General features: G+C 40.5%; 1 protein-coding gene across 5 annotated transcripts in view; it reads left to right on the top strand.

Annotated features, from left to right (window-relative positions):
• The first annotated feature begins 383 nt into the window (after positions 1 to 383).
• susd1 (sushi domain containing 1) overlaps positions 384 to 22,174 on the top strand; it is a 63,880-nt gene continuing 42,089 nt past the window's right edge. For 2 of the 5 annotated variants that reach the window (XM_062971844.1, XM_062971845.1), the window contains exons 1-11: positions 384 to 556; positions 2,754 to 2,873; positions 3,298 to 3,453; positions 3,928 to 4,080; positions 4,551 to 4,730; positions 5,770 to 5,949; positions 6,784 to 6,963; positions 13,371 to 13,462; positions 14,265 to 14,448; positions 17,866 to 17,963; positions 19,604 to 19,790. In XM_062971844.1, the coding sequence (XP_062827914.1) occupies positions 469 to 556; positions 2,754 to 2,873; positions 3,298 to 3,453; positions 3,928 to 4,080; positions 4,551 to 4,730; positions 5,770 to 5,949; positions 6,784 to 6,963; positions 13,371 to 13,462; positions 14,265 to 14,448; positions 17,866 to 17,963; positions 19,604 to 19,790 (1,618 nt within the window). In that variant the 5' untranslated portion in view covers positions 384 to 468. The remainder of the gene's footprint in view (positions 557 to 2,753; positions 2,874 to 3,297; positions 3,454 to 3,927; positions 4,081 to 4,550; positions 4,731 to 5,769; positions 5,950 to 6,783; positions 6,964 to 13,370; positions 13,463 to 14,264; positions 14,449 to 17,865; positions 17,964 to 19,603; positions 19,791 to 22,174) is intronic. The other 3 variants (XM_008103422.3, XM_008103423.3, XM_062971846.1) reach the window with 2 other exon arrangements.

Here is a 22,174-nt window from a genome sequence, read left to right as displayed (position 1 = left end):
TGGCTATTGGTGCGTTTACATCTGGCATGAGCAAACTTCAGCCCTCTGGGTGTTTTGGACTTCAACTCCCATAATTCCTAACAGCCGATTCTGGACATCCTTCGACAAGTGGGCTACCAAATCAAAACACAAATGAACAGTCACAGAAGCGGCAGAAATATACAATGCCAGAAAACCACACAATTATGAAAGTATTATTATTATTAATGTTATTATTATGAGGTTCAAAAATACTACGGCATCCTGAGAGTTGTAGTTTTGCAAGGTCTTAAGCCTTTCTTGGTGCTGATGCATCCCAACAAAACCCCACGATTCTGCAGCACTAAGCCCTGGAGGTTTAAGCCCTGCCAACTGCAGTGATGCAGAGAGTGAGTTGAGAAACTTCCCACCAGTTGCAGTGCGCAGGGCGAAAGAACGCGCTGGGGGCAGCGTGCAGGCGCGAAGAGGAGCGGGACGCGGGGAAACAACATGAGCCCGAGCGGCGCTGCCAGTCGGCTTTGGCTCCTGCTGACGCTGCTTGTGTTCTCCCGCGCCTCCGAAGAAGAGAAGGAGCCGGGTAAGGAATCAATTGGTGGCTTGGGGATTGCCTTAATTTGGGAAAAGAAAGCGATTCCCTTGCCAGAGTTTCGCCCAAGATGATGAGGCTCAATGAGAGTGGGAAAGGGCCCTCTGCTCATGTGCAGAGTGCCTGCGTGACTCCCGTAATAAACAACCTCCAGGCTGCACTCCCTTCCTGCAGCTTTAAAGAGGAAGTCATCCAGAAGGGCAGTCCCAAGGTGCGTCTAGATCAGGGGTCCCCAAACTTTTTAAACAGGGGGCCAGTTCACGATCCTTCCGACCGTTGGAGGGCTGGACTATAGTTGGCCACCAAGCAATATAATAATAATAATAATAATAATAATAATAATAATAATAATAATAATAATAATAATGAGGGTTGGAAGAGAGCCTTTGGGCAATTTAGTCCAACCCCCTTCTGCTTTTGTGCACTGAAAGCACAAGCCAGCCTCAATGTTAATAATAATCATAATAATAAATACATCACACAGTCCTAGACACTTGGGAACTGTTCGACTTGTGATTTTGTTATACGAAATCCAGCATATCTATCTTGTTTGCTGTTTCATACAATAAAATAATAATAATAATAATAATGAAGAATAATAAAAACAACAACAATAATAATAAAAAAGAGGGTTGGAAGAGACCCCTTGGGCCATTGAGTCCAATCCCCTTCTGCCTTTGTGCACCCAAAGCACAAGCAAAGCACCCCTGACAGATGGCCTCCCAGTCTCAATGTCAATAATAATAATAATAAAGAGGATTGGAAGAGACCCTTTGGGCCATTGAGTCCAATCCCCTTCTGCCTTTGTGCACCAAAAGCACAAGCAAAGCACCCTTGACAGATGGCCTCCCAGTCTCAATGTCAATAATAATAATAATAATAATAATAATAATAATAATAATAATAAAGAGGATTGAAAGAGACCCTTTGGGCCATTGATTCCAATCCCCTTCTGCCTTTGTACACCAAAAGCACAAAGCAAAGCACCCCTGACAGATGGCCACCCAGCCTCAATGTTAATAATAATAATAATAATAATAATAATAATAATAATAATAATAATGTGATTTTGTGATACGAGATCCAGCATATCTATCTTGTTTGCCGTGTCATACAATATAATAATAATGATGATGATAATAATAATAATAAGAAGAAGAATTGTAAGAGAAGAAGAGGCCCCTTGGGTCGTTTAGTCCAACCCCCTTCTGCCCTTGTGCCGTGGGGGCTGGATAAATAGCTTCGATGGGCCGCATCCGGCCCCCGGGCCTTAGTTTGGGGACCCCTGGTCTAGATTGTAGCGTGGATGCGGGTTGACACTGCTTTCACACTGGGATCCTGGGAGCTATAGTCTTACGTGGTTATCAGACAGCCAAAGAGTGGTGGGCCCTCGCCAACCTACAATTCCTAGGTTTCCATAGCACTGAGCCATGGCAGATCAAGCGGTGTCAAACTGCATCAATTCTACGGTGTAGATGAGGCATGGGAAAACTTGGGACCTCCAAGTGTTTGGGACTTTAACTCCTACAATTCCTAACAGCCGGTAATCTTAAGTGATTTTGAATAACACAAAACAAACCAACACAGAAAATAATCGCACTATGTAACACAGCATCAAAAACTCCCAGACTTAACAGCTCTCCAGACATGGCTTCATGCATCTTATTTTGCAGTTGACACACACATTAACTGATTTCTTACATATCGTAACAATATGATCCAGTCCAAAGCAGATAATCTGGATTTTATATCAATCTAAGAAGGAGCCTTAGATTGCTACATATGATCTGCTCAACCGGTATACCTAAACTTGTTCATCTGGAGCTGTTCCTGAACAGGGACACCATAAACTCTGATTGGTTGTACCACAGACTGGCCATCAATGTTTATTATATTCTGGCCCTGTGGAGGCATTCTAATACTCATTGTCTGAGACCAAAAATAATTGCCTTATTCTCCCTGCTTTGGTCCTGTGATTCCAGGGTTGAGAGGTAGCTAGCCACACATGTATTGTTAGTGTCACAATTCTCAGCATGTCTACTGCTTTCTGGGACTCGCCAGCCGTGATGTGTGGATCTTCTTGAATGTGATTCATTTGGAGAACAAACCTTTGTATATTGCTAGCTGCCCAGTATACTTTCAAAGTCATCTCCTAATCTTCTAATGTATAATTCTGCCATTTTTGTAGAGTTTCTCTCTGATGTGTGTGCTACTTGCCATGCAAATGCCACGTGCCAGCAAAAGGAGGGCAAAAATGTCTGTATTTGTAATTATGGATTTGTGGGCAACGGAAGAACATACTGTCAAGGTAAGTAAACTATATGTGATTCCGCCTAAACATTAGGAAGAACTTCCTGATACTGTAGTAAGAATTGTTCAGCAGTGGAATAGGCTGCCTCTAAGGGTGGTGGGATTTGCTTCTCTGGAGGTTTTTAAGTAGAGGATGGATGGCCATCTGTTGGGTTTGCTTTGATTGTGTGCTCCTGCATGGAAGAATGGGGTTGGACTGGATAACCCTTTTGATCTCTTCCAACTCCATGAGTCTATAATCCCTTTCCACACTGGTAGAATATAATAGCTCACTAGCTTAATTATGGTGAAGCTCTATAACGAACAGTATTCTAACCATAATCCTCTCTTAATTAGAAAATAATATTGATGGAGAATATATATTTTTATTGGCCCCTCATTGTCCGTGTGTAACATGCTGTCACATTGAATGTTTTTGTCAGACAAAGATGAATGCCAAATTGGGACGGAGAAGATTTGTGGCAACCATACTTCGTGCCACAATACATATGGAAGCTTTTACTGTGTTTGCCTTGAGGGTTTCCAGGCTTCTAGTAAAAACAAGATATTTATTCCCAATGATGGCACAAATTGTATAGGTAAGTACTGCAACTGCCAGGATCAGAAAAGCATATGTTACGGCCAGCTTTAGTTTATATCTGTAAGCTGTTTCTCACGTTTAATGCACATACTGTGCCCTCCTTGAGCATGATACATACATGTCTAAATTGATACACACACATAAATAGGAGCCGTGGTGGCATAATAGGTTAAACTCTTGTGAACTGCTAACCTGAAGGTTGCTGGTTCGAATCCACTAGATGGGGTGAGCTCCTGTCCGTCAGCTCTAGCTTGAGGGGACATGAGAGAAGCCTCCCAGTAACACATTCAGGTGTCTCCTGGGCAACGTTTCTGTAAACGGCCAATTCTCTCACACCAGAAGCGACGTGCAGTATGTTCTCAAGTTGCTTCTGACACAATTAAAAAATTGTTGGAAATGACATTTCTAACCCAGGAACAAAAAATGTGTTATATAGTGTAATGAATCAAACCATTTGTATTGCACTTTCTAGATATTGATGAGTGTGAAGTTTTGGACATCTGTGGTCCTGGAGGAAAGTGTGTGAATACTGTGGGAAGCTACGAGTGCTATTGCATAGAGGGATACCAAGTAGAAAATGGATCTGAGCCATTTCACTCAGTTTCATCAGCGGCTTCATGCAAAGGTGAGAGTTGCTCTTGAGTAGGGGAGAACGAAAGAAATAATACCACTTTAGTCTCTTTTACATGTGGAGATGTAAAGAAAACCACTTAGAATATTTTGCATAGCTGTGTAGTATTTGGCAGAACCAGTTCTTGTAGTTTTACAAGCTTCTCAAACTCTTTTCTGGCAGATTGGCTTATCCTTCACAAAGGAAAAAATAATGAAAATGTCAAGAAATGTAATGCAATTGTATACCTGTAATTCCTTAAGTTTTATCAGGATTTGCAGATTTGGCAAAAGTTTCAAATTAATTCAGTTAAATATGACCTTCAGAGAACTGAACTTTGGTATTTCTCCTCCTCATTTTTATTATTATCATTGTTGAAAGTATCATCAGGCTGTTATTCATGATATGTTTTTGGTCTTATCCATTGGGACTCTATTTAGGTTCTTCGCATGTTGACTTTTCTTTCCTTTTACTCTCGTCTTCAGAGGTGGATTGTGGAATGCCACCTTCTTTTCCGAAGGCATATTCAGAGCCTCTCAATAAAACGACTTACGGAAACAGAGTCACGTATATGTGTCAGCCTGGTTATGGCATCGAAAGTGGAATCCAGACTTCAGTTTGCAATGCCAGAGGTCAATGGGAAGGAGCTGATATTGTGTGCAAAGGTAAAGGAAATAACACTTTAAAAGATTTGCTCATTGCTACAGCTGTTTCCATGATAGTCATCATTTGTAGATTTTATATTAAGTGAGAGCATCTTTGAAAATCTACCAGAAATCGCAGATGAAGTTCCTGTAATAGTTTGTGGGGAAATAACGCTGCTTCTTGCATTACACTATGTAACACAATTTTTGTTCCTGGCTTATAAATGGGCTTCAACTCCCACAATTCCTAACAGCTGGTAGTCTTAAGTGATTTTGAATAACACAAAACAAACCAACACAGCAAACAACAACACTACATAACACAATTTTTGTTCCTGGGTTATAAATGTCATTTCCTAATTGGTTCTATCATAAAAACATGGAAAAAGTTTATGAAACGGTAAAAACTTTGTTTTTGCGGGACATCCTATAAGTTTTTCAATGAATATCTCATAGTGTCTCAACCACTAGCATAGTTTGTGGCAGTCACATAAATGAAGTTTCTGGAGTATAACAACTACTTTCAAAGTAAGTACCGCACAATTAAACAGGAAATAACACTTTCAAACCAGGAACAGAACATTTTTCAAATTTTGTTACATAGTGTTATAGGGAAGGAGGATGAGCTCTGTATGTGTGAATTGCCATTTGATGTGTGTATCAGGTTTTTGTTTGTTGGTGTGTGTGTTTTCTTCCTTTTGTGGCATGTCTCTTCTCTGTTTTGTGTGCATGCTCGCGTTGTATAGTATCGATGGGTCTCTTGCCAGTTGCTTAATGTTTAGGAATTGCACAAATTTCATGGGGCTGTGACTTGCTATACAGATTCTCCTTGCCACTCCTTAGATATCTCTGATCTCCTCCAAGAGGTTGAAGAGCCCTTCAGAGCACATTTGGGTCACTGCAAGGACTGGAAGAGAAAGGGGAAACTCCATTGTATGAATAGATGTCAGCTTCTATGATATTTGCACGTAGTCTAATGTAGATAACAGCTTCTCTGCAGTTTGTATGTGATGCGTGTTTACATGCTGATGGTGTTGTTTTTCCTTTTCTGTCCTATAAGAAATAAGCTGTGGGAAGCCACCACAGGTTCAAAACGCTGACATTATCTGGGACTTCGCCACCACCTTAGGAAGCACAATATACTATCAATGCAGGGAAGGGTTTCGATATCTTGGTGAGCGCAATTTTTCACAGTGCACTGTATCTCAGAAGTGGGAAAACATCTCTTTTGAATGCAAAGGTAAATATATGATATATTGTATTTTGCTAAAATGCTAATGCAAACGACTGAAATAATTCACTTTTCTGCCAAAAAAAAAAAAAAAACCAAACTCTTGAGGATTCCCATGTTATATGTTGGAAATTAATACAAAATCATTTTAGTAAACTTCATTAGTAACTAAAATTCTGGGGCTAAACTCTTATAATGTGGAAAGAACATCCCTATTTGACGTTTTTCATCGCATCTATGATTTGATTTGTCTTGTTATGTTATGCTGCCATTGAATGTTTGTCAATTTTTTGTTGTAAACCGCCCTGAGTCCCCCTGGAGAGATAGAGTGGGATAAAAATAAAGTATCATCATCACCATCATAATCTGTCCTAATAGCTGCATCTCAAAGCTCATCTGTAGTGGCAATTAGCCCAAGAATTTAGCAAACCACTAAGGGTTGTCCACAATGGCCCTATAGCCCACTTTTGATCAGCAATTGAATCTGGATGCCCAGTTATCCTGGTTTAACTTAAGTTAGGAAAAATGGGGAATGCTCTTGGGCTAACAAACAAAACAAAAGTCATTTACCCGGCCCACAGCCTAAATTTTAGATTTAGGGTCGCCTTAAGTCTGAAATGACTTGAAGGCACACAGTAACAACAATCCTAATTAATTTTACTATCTCATCCAAAAGCAAGCCCACTTTTCCCATTAAAATATTGGTAAGGCTATGGGTAGTTTACTGTTTGGAATCATGAGTGGTTTCTGATTGCATACATACTCTTCCATTTTACAATGAGCCCATGGTTCATTTATTTATACTGTTGCTTCTGGGTTAATATTGTTTTTGATGCCGTTTAGAAATAACCTGTGGGCCACCGCCTGTAATATCTGACTCAGACCTGATATGGAATGGAGTGTCTCGGCTGCAAAGTGTTGCAGAATATAAATGTCGAAAGGGTTTCTACCCCAAAGGAATAAAGAGCCATTCGCTCTGCACCAAAAATGGAACATGGGAAACCTTGGATCTAAGATGTGAAAGTGAGTACATGATGATTGCATCAACATCTGTGCTTTGGGCAAGATAAAAAACAGTGTTTTCAAAATAATGGCGTGGAGAGAAAGCAACATCAGGGAAGGAAAAAAACTTTATTACTGACCAGATCATTTCAGACAGTAGTCTGTGTTAAAGGACCACTGATATAACAACAGAAACCATTTCAAAGCAAAAAGCTTTGTTGTTTTCCCTCTTTCTTCCCTTCTCTTTGTGATACTGTTCATCTTTATAACATGACATGACAATGTGAATTGTTGCTTGGTGGGTATATTGAGTCCAGTATTCACTTGGAAGAAATTTGCTGATTAAATACTAAAGGAAGTGATTTGTTTGAATTCTATGGGTGAGACAATTAGAGTGTTCCCCTCTGAAAGTTGAAAAAATAGATTACATAGCCCAATTAAAAAAAATCTAGATGTCTTGGTTTTTAGCCGTTCCTGGAGTTGAGATTCTGATTCAGCAAACTGCATTGGATCTACTGCATCAGCTCTAGTTTCTTAGATATGGTTATCATGGGCTGGATCTACACTGCCATATAACCCAGATTATCAAAGCAAATAATCCACTATCTGTTTTTAAGTTTGGGTAGTAAATGTTCCCAGCTCTTTCTAGATCAGGATTTTTTAATTTTTTTCCCCACTCACAACCCCTTTTTGCCTGAATTTTTTGTATGTTATTCCAGGTATATAAGTATGTAAAATAGGTAAAATAATCAAACATTAATGATAATAAATCAGCTTGTTAAAGGCTTGCTAAGGCCAATTTTCTTTTTTTGTGGAGCGCAACTGAAGCATTTTCTGCAGAGTCCACTGCAAATACTCCCAAGTTGCTGCTTACAGATTTGTATAAATGGGTGGACTTTAGAAACCTTTTATTGGGTTGCTACAAGTCTTCCGGGCTGTATGGCCATGTTCCAGAAGCATTCTCTCCTGATGTTTTCCCCACATCTGTGGCAGGCATCCTTAGAGGTTGTGAGGACCTCACAACCTCTGAGAATGCCTGCCATATATGTAGGTGAAACGTCAGGAGAGAATGCTTCTGGAACATGGTCATACAGCCCAGAAAAGTCACAGCAACCCAGTAATTCCGGCGATAAAAGCCTTCGATAAAACCTTTTATTGTTGCCAAATTTTTTGTGACTCCAATATTGAGCCAAGGGGGCTCCATTTGGTGACGGGACTCACCATTTAAGAAGCTGTGGTCTAGATTAATGCAGTAATGGTAGTCTGGATAGCCATTTGTTAGGGATGTTTGTGTGGTGGATTGAACTGGATGACCCCTGTGGTCCTGTGTTGACTTCAGTTCTGTGCAAACATTAGGCACTCAGCCTGATGAAGGCAGATGAAGGCAAATACGCACTGTATTTTAGGAATGCAAAATTGTTACTGGGACATCTGAAGTGCCAAGTGGAGGGAGGTGTAAAAAATGTATGCTGTCAACTAGCCAAGGCTGAGCATCATCGGCATTTCTGAAGCATTCAAGCGGAGAAATCTGGTATAAATAGTTTGGGTCTTAAATGAGTAACTCAGGTCAGAGATCACAAGAATGTATGCAGGAAGCGCAGAGTGAGAAATAGTTTTGCTTGTAGCAACATGTCCAGGCTGGGGGAGTTCTTTAAGATCCAGGTTTTGTATTCCATGCACTTCCAAGGAGTCCTTGTTTGCAGCCAAGCTTTGTGCCTAAGAAAAGAGCTTAAGGATGTGTCTCTCCATCAAACTGGATGGGTTTCCCTCTTTCTTTTTGGATTCTAGGCTGTCATGAAAAACAGGTCCAGTTTGAGTATTAACCAATGGCAGAATCTCTGCTGGATCTCTCCCCCCCCCCCCCCCAATTCCCAAACCAGTTCCCTTTTAATACCTGTTACTTACTCAGTTGATGCAGAGTCTCCTAAGTGACCCTTCTCCCTGGGATCTGAAATACTCCAAAATGCAAAAAGGTATACATGGATGGCTGAGATAGTGACATCTTTGCTTTCTGCTAGCTCAGTCGACACAGACTTTGTTTCATGCACACAATTATTAAAATGTGACCTTAAACTACCTTCAGTCTAAGCGTATGTGAAAAATAAATTAATGTTGTGTTGTTGGAGGCTTTCATGGTTTTCTGGGCTGTATGGCCATGTTCCAGAAGCATTCTCTCGTGACGTTTCGCCCACATCTATGGCAGGCATCCTCAGAGGTTGTGAGGTATATTGGAAACTAGGCAAGTGAGGTTTATATATCTTTGGAATGTCCAGGGTGGGAGAAAGAACTCTTGTCTGTTGGAGGCAAGTGTGAATGTTGCAATTGGCCACCTTGATTAGCATTGAATGGCCTTGCAGCTTCAAAGCATGGCTGCTTCTTGCCTGGGAGAATCCTTTGCTGGGAGTTGTTAGCTGGCCCTGATTGTTTCTGGGCTGGAAACAGACCTCACAACCACAGAGGATTCCTGCCATAGATGTAGGTGAAACATCAGGAGAGAATGCTCCTGGAACATGGCCATACAGCCTGGAAAACTCACAGCAACCCAATAAATGAATGTTGTGAATATCTTTTAAGAAATTCCATTATGTATATGAGAACAAAGATATTCCAAAAAAAAAAAAACCCCAACTAAAATCCCAAACACCTCTGGTCCTGCACATTTTGGATATGGGATACTTAACTTGTAACTGGGTTTACTAGAGCAGTTCATTTTCATCTGCTGAAAACAAGATGTTTGTGTTTTTTTAAAAAAAAAAGTCTTGATTTTGACATGTGATAAATGATCAGACAGAGTCTTATAGAAAAGACTTTTAAAGCTTTGTATATCTGGTTGAGACAGAAATTTAATTCAGGGATTAATTCTATTAGGTAGCATATTTGTTATCCAGATTATATCACATTTACCAAGCCTGTTTTAAAAAGAGAGAAACTAGGTGTTTAGGTGTTTTTTAACAATTTAAAATTTTAAAATAATTTAATTTAAGTAATTTTATCTAATCTTCTTGAAATTCCATGTTAAACATGTCTTCTACATAGTGATTTCCCTTTCTAAATTCCTTTATCTTTCATGTTCCTGCCTTATCCTGTCTTCCCTTGTGTTGTGCTCTTTTTCTTTTATATTTTTGTATTTTGTTCCTGTCGCCATTGCTTTCCATTTCTACGTGCTGTCCTCTGTTGCTCCCTATTCTTTTTTCTGTGTCCCCTTATAATCCAGACTTCATTTCTTCATAGAGCTATTTAACTCTATCCCCATTTAACATCCCAGGTCTTCGATTTTGTCTTAGCAAACCATCCTCTTCCTTAACTCAGGACCAGAGGAAGGCTTTCATCCACCAAAGCTCACTCCATAAGAAACCTGTGTTGACATGTTTACAGTCATGTTAAGATCTTCATGGCAAAGAACAACAGTGCCATCCAGTGGCCGTATTCCTAAACAGCATGTGCGTGGCAATACTATATTTGATAACTGAAGCCATATGTTGGGCAATTTGGCAAGGCGTAGACCTCATACCTTTGGGATATAGGGTTGTTTCTGCTGGAAAAGCAGTTCTGTGCACATTTTTGGGGTTCTTCGTACGAATACAGGGACCATTTAGTGCAGGGTCCCTAACCTAAGGCCCGTGGGCCAAATGTGGCCCACCAAGGTCATTTACCCAGCCCTAAACTTTAGTTTTTTTTTGGAGCCCCAGTGGCAAAGTGTGTTAAAGCACTGAGCTGCTGAACTTGCAGACCGAAAGGTCCCAGGTTCAAATCCCAGGAGCGGAGTGAGTGCCCGCAGTTAGCTAAACTTCTGCCAACCTAGCAGTTCGAAAACATGCCAGTGTGAGTAGATCAATAGGTACCACTCCGGCGGGAAGGTAACGGCGCTCCATGCAGTCATGCCGGCCACATGACCTTGGAGGTGTCTACGGACAACGCCGGTTCTTCGGCTTAGAAATAGAGATGAGCACCAACCCCCAAGGAAAACCTTTACCTAAACTTTAGTTTTAGGATTACTCTAAATCTGAAATGACTTGAAGGCCCCCACAGCAACAACAGTCCCAATTGATTGTTCCATCAGCCAAAAGCAGGCCTACACTTCCCATTGAAATACTGGTAAGTTTATGTTGGTTAAAATCATATTTACTTTAAATATTGTATTGTTCTTTCACTTTTTTGCATTACAAACAAGATATGTGCAGTTTATATAGTAATTCGTTCATGTTTTTTTAAACGATAGTCCGGCCCCGCTAACAGTCTGAGGTATCATTAACCAGCCCTCGGCCTAGACCAGTGTTTCTCAACTTGGGGTCCCCAAATGTTTTTGGCCTTCAACTCCCAGAAATCCTAACAGCTGATAAACTGGCTGGGATTTCTAGGAGTTGTAGACCAAAAAGATCTGGGGACCCCAGTTTGAGAACCACTGGCCTAGACAGTTTGAGGACCCCTGTTTTAGTGTATGCACAGAAGAACAACCCCTTTTGGTTCCATTCAAGGGGAAGCTGAGATGGGTGAAGCATGAATAGGAGCTGGTTCTGTGGGTGTTCATCTGAGCCCATCTGGAATCTCCCTTTGCCTCCTGAAATAGTATGTTTTACCATTGGTTAGAAATTATAATAAATATGCTTGGAGACAATAGTTTTGGGACCGTTGGTAATATGGTAACCTGGAGGTCTTTCATTCATGGAGTCATAATAAGTTGAAGTCGACTCGGCGGCACTTAATGACAACAGCAGCCTTAGTTGTAGTAGTAGTAATAATAGTAAAAGGTCTTGATATTCATTGTAGTTATTACCACTATGAAAGGGGATAAAACATGAATTAAAAATCCTTTTTTGACATGAGAGCACACCTCTCTAGGAATCTTTAGATTCCTTGGCACAACTCTAAGGTCAACCTCTATGGGCTCTGATCATTGAATTGCACTGGAGGACCTACAGATGCCTGAGAAGTGTTATCTCTAAAAATCTATAATCCTCCAATACATTTCTTTGGCTAACTTCTGGCAGAAATTGGCAATTGAGTTGTACTGGAAAATGTAGAGATTCCTAGAGAGAGCATATTAATCAAATTGCAAAAGTAAAACCCGCAAATGGAGAGGTCCTGCTGCATCCATACACATCTATGGCTGTTTTATTGTTGAATGCAGGATTAAATATTTTCAGATATTCCTTACCTAATGGATAAGATCACAAGAGTTTTGACAGGTTTCTCATTGATTTTTCTTACTTTTAGATAAAGGTAAAGGTTTTCCCCTGACATTAAACGTAATTGTGTCCGACTCTGGGGGTTGGTGTTCATTTCCATTTCTTAGCTGAAGAGCCGGCTTTGTCCATAGACACCTCCAAGGTCATGTGACCAGCATGACTGTATGGAGCATCATTACTTTCCTGCCAGAGTGATACCTATTGATCTACTCACATTTGCATGTTTTCAAACTGCTAGGTTGGCAGAAGCTGGGGCTAACAGCGGGAGGTCACCCCACTCCCCGGATCTGAACTGCCGACCTTTCGGTCAGCAAATTCAGCAGCTCAGTGGTTTAATCTGCTGTACCACCGGAGGCACTTAATTATTTTTTTTTTGCAAAAAAAAAGCCTTATACTGTTCTAATTTTGGACGAAATGAACAATTTGCACAAAATATATTGAGTGTTATGCAAAAAGATTGATTTTATATCATTATTTATTTTTGGCCCGCAAACCAAGATACAGGTTGTATATCTCTTATCTGAAATGCTCAGAACCAGGAGTGTATAGGATTTTTATGTGATTTTTTAAAACATTTTTTAAATACAGTAGTCTTACTTATCCAACATAAATGGGCCGTTAGAACGTTGTATAAGCGAAAATGTTGGATAATAAGGAGGGATTAAGGAAAACCCATTGAATGTCAAATTATGTTATGATTTTACAAATTAAGCACCCAAATGTCATGTTTTACAACAAATCCGCCACTAGTTTGGGAGTGTGGCTGCACTTGTGTTGTTGTTGGGCGTGTTGGCCTGCTGTGCATTGCTTCGTAGAGAAACAGCTGTGGATCCGGGATAAGCGAATGTTGGATAAACAAGACTCTACTGTACCTGTATTTGCATGAATGCCCCCAAACACTCTGAAGGCCACAGTTTTGGTTCTCTCTTCCAGCCATTCTAGATCCAGGAGGGGCTTTTAAAAAGAAAAAAACGGGAAATGATTTCTAGTAATTTTCTGTCTTTAAAATGATCTTTCCTGGACCTGAAAGGAGCAACAGGGACGAGCCCATAAATATGGGAAAAACCAGCTCTATATGGCTAGCAGTTTGGGGGCATTGACAGACCTGTAGTATCCAGTAAGGTTGTGTAGCCCCATAACCAGCTTAAACCTATGTATTATTTCTTTTCCATTCTTGCGGTTGTATAATTCTGAGTACATCTGGGGAAAAATCTGTGTCTCTCTTTGTTGTTGTTTTTGCAGAAGTCCAGGCATTTGCTGACGTTAAAGTCAATGGCTCTTGTTTGTCATGGAAGAGGCATTATGGAAATGGGGGAGTGAATGAAACCTATCAGGTGTGTAAGGTCTTTTATATCAGAAACAGTTCCCTGGCTTTCTTACGGAGACCAGCAGATGGCTCTATGCACAAGGGAATATGCAAATATCTTTTAAAATATGAAATATAATGTCTAGGAAAATGTCCTAACTTGAATGGCCAAGATTTCTCCTAAACAGTGCAGTGCAGGGAGTCATACAGTCAAAACACAATTTATGTAATTCTGGTAAGCTCTTGGAAGCCTATCATTATTACAGATTTGATATATTAGAAGTATTTTTCCCTCTCAAGGAATTCTGAGGCTACTGTATATCTATGCTAGGAGTGAAGAGCATGGGTATTGGCCTAGAACAGTAGTTCTCAACCTGGGGTCCCCAGATGTTTTTGGTCTTCAACTCCTAGAAATCCTAACAGCTGGTAAACTGGCAGGGATTTCTGGGAGTTGTAGGCCAAAAACATTTGGGGACCTCAGGTTGAGAACCACTGGCCTAAAATTTCCACCTGCCCCATCCAGCATGACAGTAGCAAGTGATTATGAGATTCGTAGTCTAAAACATCTAGAAACCAAAGTGTTCCCTATTTAAGGTCTATTCTACATGAGTTCCAAATCTGTTTTGGGGAATGGCATATTAGCCACTCATCCACTACAAATGCTGCAAACCCACAGGATGAGGTTGTTGGCTGTTCTTTATTAAGCATCCCATATTTCCATCTTGCAGAACTATAATCTCCCAAATTCTCCAAGGATTATCAAACTGATTTAAATTGTAAATATCATCTGAAGTCTTACTTTGAAAACTTACTTTCTATTTCCTTTGTAGCTTACTATGTGGACTCTGGGGACTGGGTCAGATAAAACAACAGATATGTTGATTGTCCCTCCTGCAACTGATAAGGCTGTAAAGGTGTGTTTGGAGCTGCATCAGGATGCAAATTACACTGTGAAAATCTATGCAAAATCCGCCAAATGGAATTTAACAGTCAGAATAATGCAACCAGTAGTCGGTAGGTTTGATGTATGTAGAAAATGTTGGCACTGATGGTTATTGATTTGGATAATTTGATTTGTAAATTTGTGCACCTGGGAAAGCAAAATGGTCTCCTAGAGTTGTTGATTGATGTTTCAGAATGTACTATTTTCTGGCAGTGTACAGTAGGCTTGATCGATCCACGAAAAATTTGATTCTAAACTCGTTTCAAAACTAGAGGGGGGCAGCTTTTCGTTTCTGATGGTATTTCCGAATTTTGCCCCCCAAAAAATTCGAAATTAACGAAAATTCGTTATTTTCTAAATTAATTCGTTAATGGCGGACGCGCATGCGCAATTCCCAAAAACAGCACAGAGGGAGAGGACTTTACAGGACTCTCCCACCCTCATTTTTTGAGTGATCTTCTTCAAACTTGGTACAGTGGTAGAACACATTTAACACTGATAGCTCACCAAAATTTGGAACGTTTCCCTTATCCTCTGATTTTTGGCGAATTTTCATAGCTTTTATAATAAACCATTTTTTAATAATTGCAGAAATCTGTTCCTGCTTTGAAAGTCTTATTTCCTGTTAAATTGGGTTGTCTTTACTGTGAAAGTCATTGTTCTACTTCAGAAACTTTGTTTTTGTGGCTGAAACTTTGTTAAATTGGTGTGTGTGTGATATATACTGTGTATATAGTCCCTGCATAATGTGTGTGTGTGTGTGTGTGTATAGGTAAAGGTAAAGGTATCCCTTGACGTTAAGTTCAGTCATGTCTGACTCTGGGGGTTGGTGCTCATCTCCATTTCTAAGCCCAAGAGCCAGTGTTGTCCATAGACACCTCCAAGGTCATGTGGCCGGCATGACTACATGGAGTGCCATTACCTTCCCGCCAGAGCGGTACCTATTGATCTACTCACATTGGCATGTTTTCAAGCTGCTAGGTTGGCAGAAGCTGGAGCTAACAGCGGGCACTCACTCTGCTCCTGGGATTTGAACCTGGGACCTTTCGGTCTGCAAGTTCAGCAGCTCAGTGCTTTAACACACTTCGCCATCGGGGCTCATGTATATATAATATACATACACATACACACAATGTGGAGAATATGTGGAAAGGTAGATAGATAGATAAGTTGGGAGCCACAGCGAAGGCACCTTCCTGGGAGCAAGGTCTAATAATAATAATAATAATAATAATAATAATAATAATAATAATAATAATAAATCCCTTACAATATCCAAGATGGGTACCATTATTGGCAGAGAAAGCCAAGCTGTAGGAGTTGAAATCCAATCATTTATCCTCCCTATAGAATCAATTTTATATGCATTTTTAGCTACAGAAAAGCTAAAATCAGGACAGTAAAAGAACAACACCCAGAAAATGGGAATTCCAGACAGGAAACAATCAGGGCCAGCTAATACCTCCCAACAAAGGATTCCCCCAGGTAGGAAGCAGCCAGGCTTTGAAGCTGCAAGGCTATTCAATGCTAATCAAGGTGACCAATTGCAACATTCACACTTGCCTCCCACAGACAAGAGTTCTTTCTCCCACCCTGGACCTTCCACAGATATATAAACCCCACTTGCCTAGCTTCGCACAGACGTCAAAACCTCACCGCCGGGCCCCTCTCTGTCTCTCTCGGTCTCGGCTCCATCCGCCGCCTTCCCGCCTCAGAGAGACACCAGGCCTGAGCTGAGGCGAGGCGGCGGCGGCGGCGGCCATTTCCCCCCTCCGTCTTCCTCCTCCTCCTCCTCGGCCTCCTTCCCCCTCGCCCCCTCCCATTGGCTGAGCCCGTGACGCCCCTTTTGCTGAGGGGCAAAAGGAAAGGGCCTGAATGGTTTGGGTGATTTGCAAAAGCTTTTTTTTCCTAACGAAGAAAACGACGACATAACGAAAAACGGCCTCTCGCGATTCGAAACCGCGATATCAGACGTGTGGACAACCAATGCTTCAAAATTGCTTCAAAACAAACGAAAATAACGAATTAATAACGGTTAACGGGGAAAACGAATTATTTGAGCAAGCCTAGTGTACAGTATTGATTTTCATGCCAGTTTCATGACTGTGTGTGTGTATGTATATATGTAGGTAGACATTAAGTTGCTCAGAGGGAAGGGTCATTTGGAAATTTAAAAAATTGGAAAAGTTATTGGGGCCACAAAAATGGGTGACACATTCTCCACCTCTGCAAAAAAAGGCACAGTCGAAGTTGAGTCCAGGATGCCCTTTCCTCTCTTTGTTTTGGATTATATATATGATTTGCTTATTCATACAATGTATGTTTTCCAGCATTGTGTACCATGTTTAAATGCCTCTGGGTTTTGTGTGTGGATGTTATAATTATCCTTTCTATGTGGCCGCTTTGAATGTTTTACAGCAGTCTGTCTCAGAAACAATCATCAAATTTGTTGGATGTTGTAGATGTAAATAAATAGAAGCTTTACCATGGCTTCTGAACCAAAGTTTACCTTGCAGTGTAATAATGTGCCACTCATGTCTGTGAAATAAGTATAACAGTAACTTTACTTCAGTTCAATAGGCCGAACAGAGCAACAATATATACAGTAGTCTCTCTGGCTTCTTACAGAAAACAGGAAATAAACAGTCCTTTTAAAACAGTCTTAGGTATGCCACATTGCCTTAGAAATGATCAGCCTTCAGAGAGTCGGCAGCCATTAATTCCCTAGCTGTTACCTCTTCACTCTTTGAGGTAAAAGTGCCTGCTCAAACCGTTTCTCTCAGCAGCAAGCCAGAAACAGTAGCCAATCAGAATGTTGGCTCCCTGCACACTTAGCCAATCAACTGCTGACACGTCTTTCCAGTCAACCCATTACATCACTGTGCCTTTTACAAATCCCTAAAAAATTAACACATATTATTTTTATTTTAATGTGTGAGCAAAGACTGTCTCCCCCCCCCCCCAGTTGTCAGGGTAAGGTAATGATTTTCCCCTGACATTAAGTCCAACTCTGGGGGTTAGTGCTAATCTCCATTTCTAAGCCCAAGAGCTGACGTTGTCCCTAGACACCTCCTAGGTCATGTGGCCAGCATGACTTCATGGAGCACTGTTACCTTCCCGCCAGAGTGGTACCTATTGATCTACTCACATTTGCATGTTTTAGAACTGCTAGGTTGGCAGAAGCTGGGGCTAACAGCGGGAGCTCACTCCATTCCCCAGATTTGAACCGCCAACCTTTCAGTCAGCAAGTTCAGCAGCTCAGCGGTTTAAGCCGTTGCGCAGTGGGGGCTCTCCCCATTATCAAGAATCCAAAAAATAAATGATGTTGCCCATATACAAAGCCTTTACATGACCTGGAATTTTTCCTCTTTCGAAGCTTAAACTTACACTTGAAAAAGGAGGTGACCAAGGAGGTCTAGTTAAATTTATTATCTAGTCCCTCTCCCACCATCCTTGCTGAATTTTTTACTCTCTGTTCTTCTTTTCAGAAAAGAAAGTTGCATTCAGCAACATATCCGTATTTAATGACACGTGTGTTAAATGGACCAGAGCATCAGGAAGAACACAGTCTGAGGAAATCTATATAGTAAGTGACGCTCAGTTTCTGAGTACCGTGGGAAGTATTGAAACCAAGACCCAAGGACAGACTTTATTTAATAATGTTGACAGCAGCACAAAAGAAGCATTATTTCTAGAGATGTTTATGTTTGTCTCATTATCTCTACCACTATACATATTGGAAACGCAGCCCATTTTTTCTTGATGTCTTGTTTTTAAGGCCTGTTTCTAGGGTTATTTGCAACATTGATTTAGAAAATTGCATTGGATAGACTGCACCAGCTCTAGTTTCTTAGATATGGTTATCTATTGTGAGCAGATGGTGACTGGTAGATGGCATATGTTCTGCATTTCAAAAGCTAAATGGGATAGGGGGAAACTGATGCCATTTTTGGAATCAGCAGGTCAAATATACTAAGAAATAGGGCTAACATTTGGGGCACCAAAATGTGTGTTGTCTAATGTAATCTTTATAAAATTTATTTGATTAGAGATAGCACTGAGCAGAAGGGTAAGGATGCTACAGGTCACTTTGCCATAAACATTAAAAATATAGCAGTAACAAGCAGAATGCAAGTAATGAATTGATTTGCAAATAAATGTGTATATTCTTTGTTGGGGACATTATGCTTGCGTTTTGTGGATTATTATGAAATATTACAAAATATTTATTTATTTACAGTATTTATATTCCGCCCTCCTCACGCCGAAGGGGACTCAGGGCGGATCACAATGCACATATACATGGTAAACATTCAGTGCCATTAGACATACAACATATATACACAGACACAGGCAATTTAACATTCCAGCTTCTGGCTTCATGAGGGTAATCTCCATTCTGGCCACAGGGGGGAGCTGTTGCTTTACCGTCTACTTGTGACATGGCGTCCTTGATGGAATACTTCCTAATACCTCATTCTTCTGCACGCCGCTGGAGATTTTATGGTGTCATAAATTAGTTAAATTAGCCTCCCTGCATAAGTGGTACCTAAATTCCTACTTGACAGATGCAACTGTCTTTCAGCTGCATAGGTCAACAGGAGCTTACCCTGGGCTGGCTTTGAACTCATGATCTCTCGGTCAGTAGTGATTTATTGCAGCTGGCTACTAACCAGCTGAACCACAAGGTTGCACCTTTATATTTGAATATATTCTCACCTTCCTTATGTGCCAGAATGATAAATCTAGGGTAGAGATGGGGAAAATGCAGTGCACAGGCCCTATTTGGGAAGCCCTTGAAGTCCTACACAAGTCCTGCCCATTTTGATGTAATTGCCAGGTATTTTGTGCCTGGAAAATGTGCCAAAAGTTCCCAAAGTGTGCAGAAACAGCACCAGTGCTCACGAATACAACTAGTATTTGAAGCAAGTGAGAGAGTTGGCCTTCAAGCATCATTCAGACCAGTTTGATAATCAACTCATAAAGTCAATTGTTCCTGTGATTTCATAGCATTGAGCCATGGTAGTTAAAGCGGTGTCAAACTGCATTAATTCTACAGTGTGGATACCTCCTTAAGACATACTTCTGCAAATTAAACAGGCAGGATGTATGATAATTTTTTTCACTTCCTTCAGTTGGGAGGTCACATTAAAGCCCCCCCCTCACTAGCACTATGCGATTAATTACATTTTTAATGTATATCTTTTTTGCACACTTCCTTAACAGTTTCATATACAAGGGCTGCGCTGGTATCAGAAACAATTCTGTCATACGATGACTCTTAATTTCACCACAAATTCTCCAACACCAGAAGTGTGCCTTCGTTTGCCTCCAGGGAGCAATTACACTGTCAACATCTCCACAGAAAATCTGGATCACAGAGTCGTAGTCTACATGGCAACCCAGATCACTGGTAGGCCTTGCTTTGTGTTTCTAATAAGATCAGACTTCAGAGTTGGAGGTAGAGATGATTGAGAATATTTAAATGCTTTCTCCACTCTTTCTGTAGTTCATTGGGAAGTCCCTCCTTTTATGTGCCTTCAAGTCATCACAACACTAAAGTGAACCTAATACCCTAAAGCAGGGGTATCAAAGAGCTGGTTGTAATTGTAAGACTGTATAAATGTAACTATTAGATATATTTGAGTATAAGCAGAGTTTTTCAGCCCTTTTTAAGGGCTAAAAAAGCCCCCCTCGGCTCATACTTGAGTGGGAGTCCTAGCCGACTTAGATTCGGGTCAGCTTATACTCGAGTATATACGATAATCAGAGCTGGATGATCTTATCTTAAATTACAGTGTTGTGTAAATATTCAGAAACATTTAACCTACTTATCTTAAATTGCAGCTTTATGTAAATATTAAAAAAAAATTAGTCTCGATTAATGTAATTTTATTGGTTTTTATTTTTATTTTTTGAAAATTTCCAGTAGTTGCTGCATTTCCCACGCTCATCTTATACTCGAGTGAATAAGTTTTCCCAGTTTTTTGTGGTAAAATTAGGTGCCTCAGCCTATATTTGGGTCGTCTTATACTCAAGTATATACAGTATGTTAACCTGGCATTGAAAGCCTTGTGGGCCACATAAAATGATGTGGCCCGTGAGCCTTGTATTTCACATGTATGCCCTAAAGGCACCAAATCCCCTCTGATTTTGTAAGCTAAGCAGGGTCAAAACTGGTTAGTATTTGAATTGGAGACTGCCAATGAATACCAGGAGCTGTAGGCTATATTTCAAAGAAATACTATCTCTGTCTAAGTGCAGTAAACTATATGAAATTCATAAGTCGCCATATGTTGACAGGTGACTTGAAAGCACATACATAAGGGAAACCCATTGCAGGGTTTTCTTGACAAGATTTGTTCAAAGAGTTTTGCCTTCCTCTGAGGCAGAGAAACTATGATCATGGAGTAAGGATTGAAACCCTGTTCTCCAGAGTCGTATTCCAGCACTTAAACCACTGCGTCACACTGACTCAGCTTCACCTTTTGCAGGATCAACTAAGTATCTATGCTTTATATGAGAGCCTTTAGCATAGCAAAGGCTTTTTCTATGATTGCTTGAAACACTATGTAACAAAATTTGAAATATTTTCTGTTCCTGTTTAATTGTGTGGTACTTACTTTGAAAGTAGTTGTTATACTCTAGAAACTTCGTTTTTGTGGCTGCCACAAACTATGTTGACTTGCTTGAGACTCTATGAGACACTCATTGAAAAACTATAGAAAAATGTGCTGCAGGATGTCCCTTTTCCATTTTTAAATGATAGAACCAATTAGGAAATGACATTTATAACTCAGGAACAAAAATAGTGTTACATAGTGCTATTGATTTGCTCATGTTCACATCCACCATGGCGAAGTCAAGCTCACTCTATTTCACGCGCCATTCCTGCTCACATATACAGTTGGAAAGCCAGGAAAAAAATTGTGGGGGTCTCCTCTCCTCATTTTATTTTTTTTCTCCATTTTATTGTTCCAACCACATTTTCTTGGCTTTTGGATGGGAATGAGTTATTATTTGGCTGAGAAAGGCAAAGCAGGTCAGGCTTGGTCCACCAAAAGGGAAAGGAAGAAATACACTGGAGAAAGAAGGAAAGTTTCAGATGCCACAATTCTGTGATGATGATGGAGCAAAGACAAGGATTGGAACCTGCAAAATTGCACACAAGTATAACATATTATTCCATTATAACTGTCATAGAAACCTCTATGAAGTCTTGGGATTTGTAGTTTATGGAGGGATTATTCAATTTTCCAGGTCCAGTGCTCACCAAACAACAAATCCTAATGTTTCATGAGATGCAACCACGGCAGTTGAAGTACAGTCATAGTGCTATCATAATGTCGCTTGAAAGAGATCTAGATGCACCACAGTTTCAGTACAGCTATTTTTCTATGTGGTTCAGCCAGTAAGTATGTGGTAATGTGTCTTCACATCGCCTGGGCTTACAATTTCATGAATCTCATAGACAGGGAATATTCAGAATGCCATTGCCTTCCTCTGAAATATAGCTTAGGTAAAGGTAAAGATTTTTCCGTGGCATTAAGTCTAGTCATATCTGATTCTGGGGGCTGGTTCTCATCTCCATTTCTAAGCCAAAGAGGCGGCGTTATCCATTGATGCCTCCAAGGTCATGTGGCCGGCATGACTGCATGCCGTTGCCTTCCCACTGGAGCGGTACCTATTGATCTACTCACATTTGCATGTTTCCAAACTGCTAGTTTGGCAGAAGCTGGGGCTAACAGCGGGAGCTCACCCCATTCCCCGGATTGGAACCACTGACCTTTCGGTCAT

Source organism: Anolis carolinensis, chromosome 2, assembly GCF_035594765.1.
Source record: "Anolis carolinensis isolate JA03-04 chromosome 2, rAnoCar3.1.pri, whole genome shotgun sequence".
NCBI lineage: Eukaryota > Metazoa > Chordata > Lepidosauria > Squamata > Dactyloidae > Anolis > Anolis carolinensis.
This window is presented reverse-complemented; position numbering and strand designations above follow the sequence as displayed.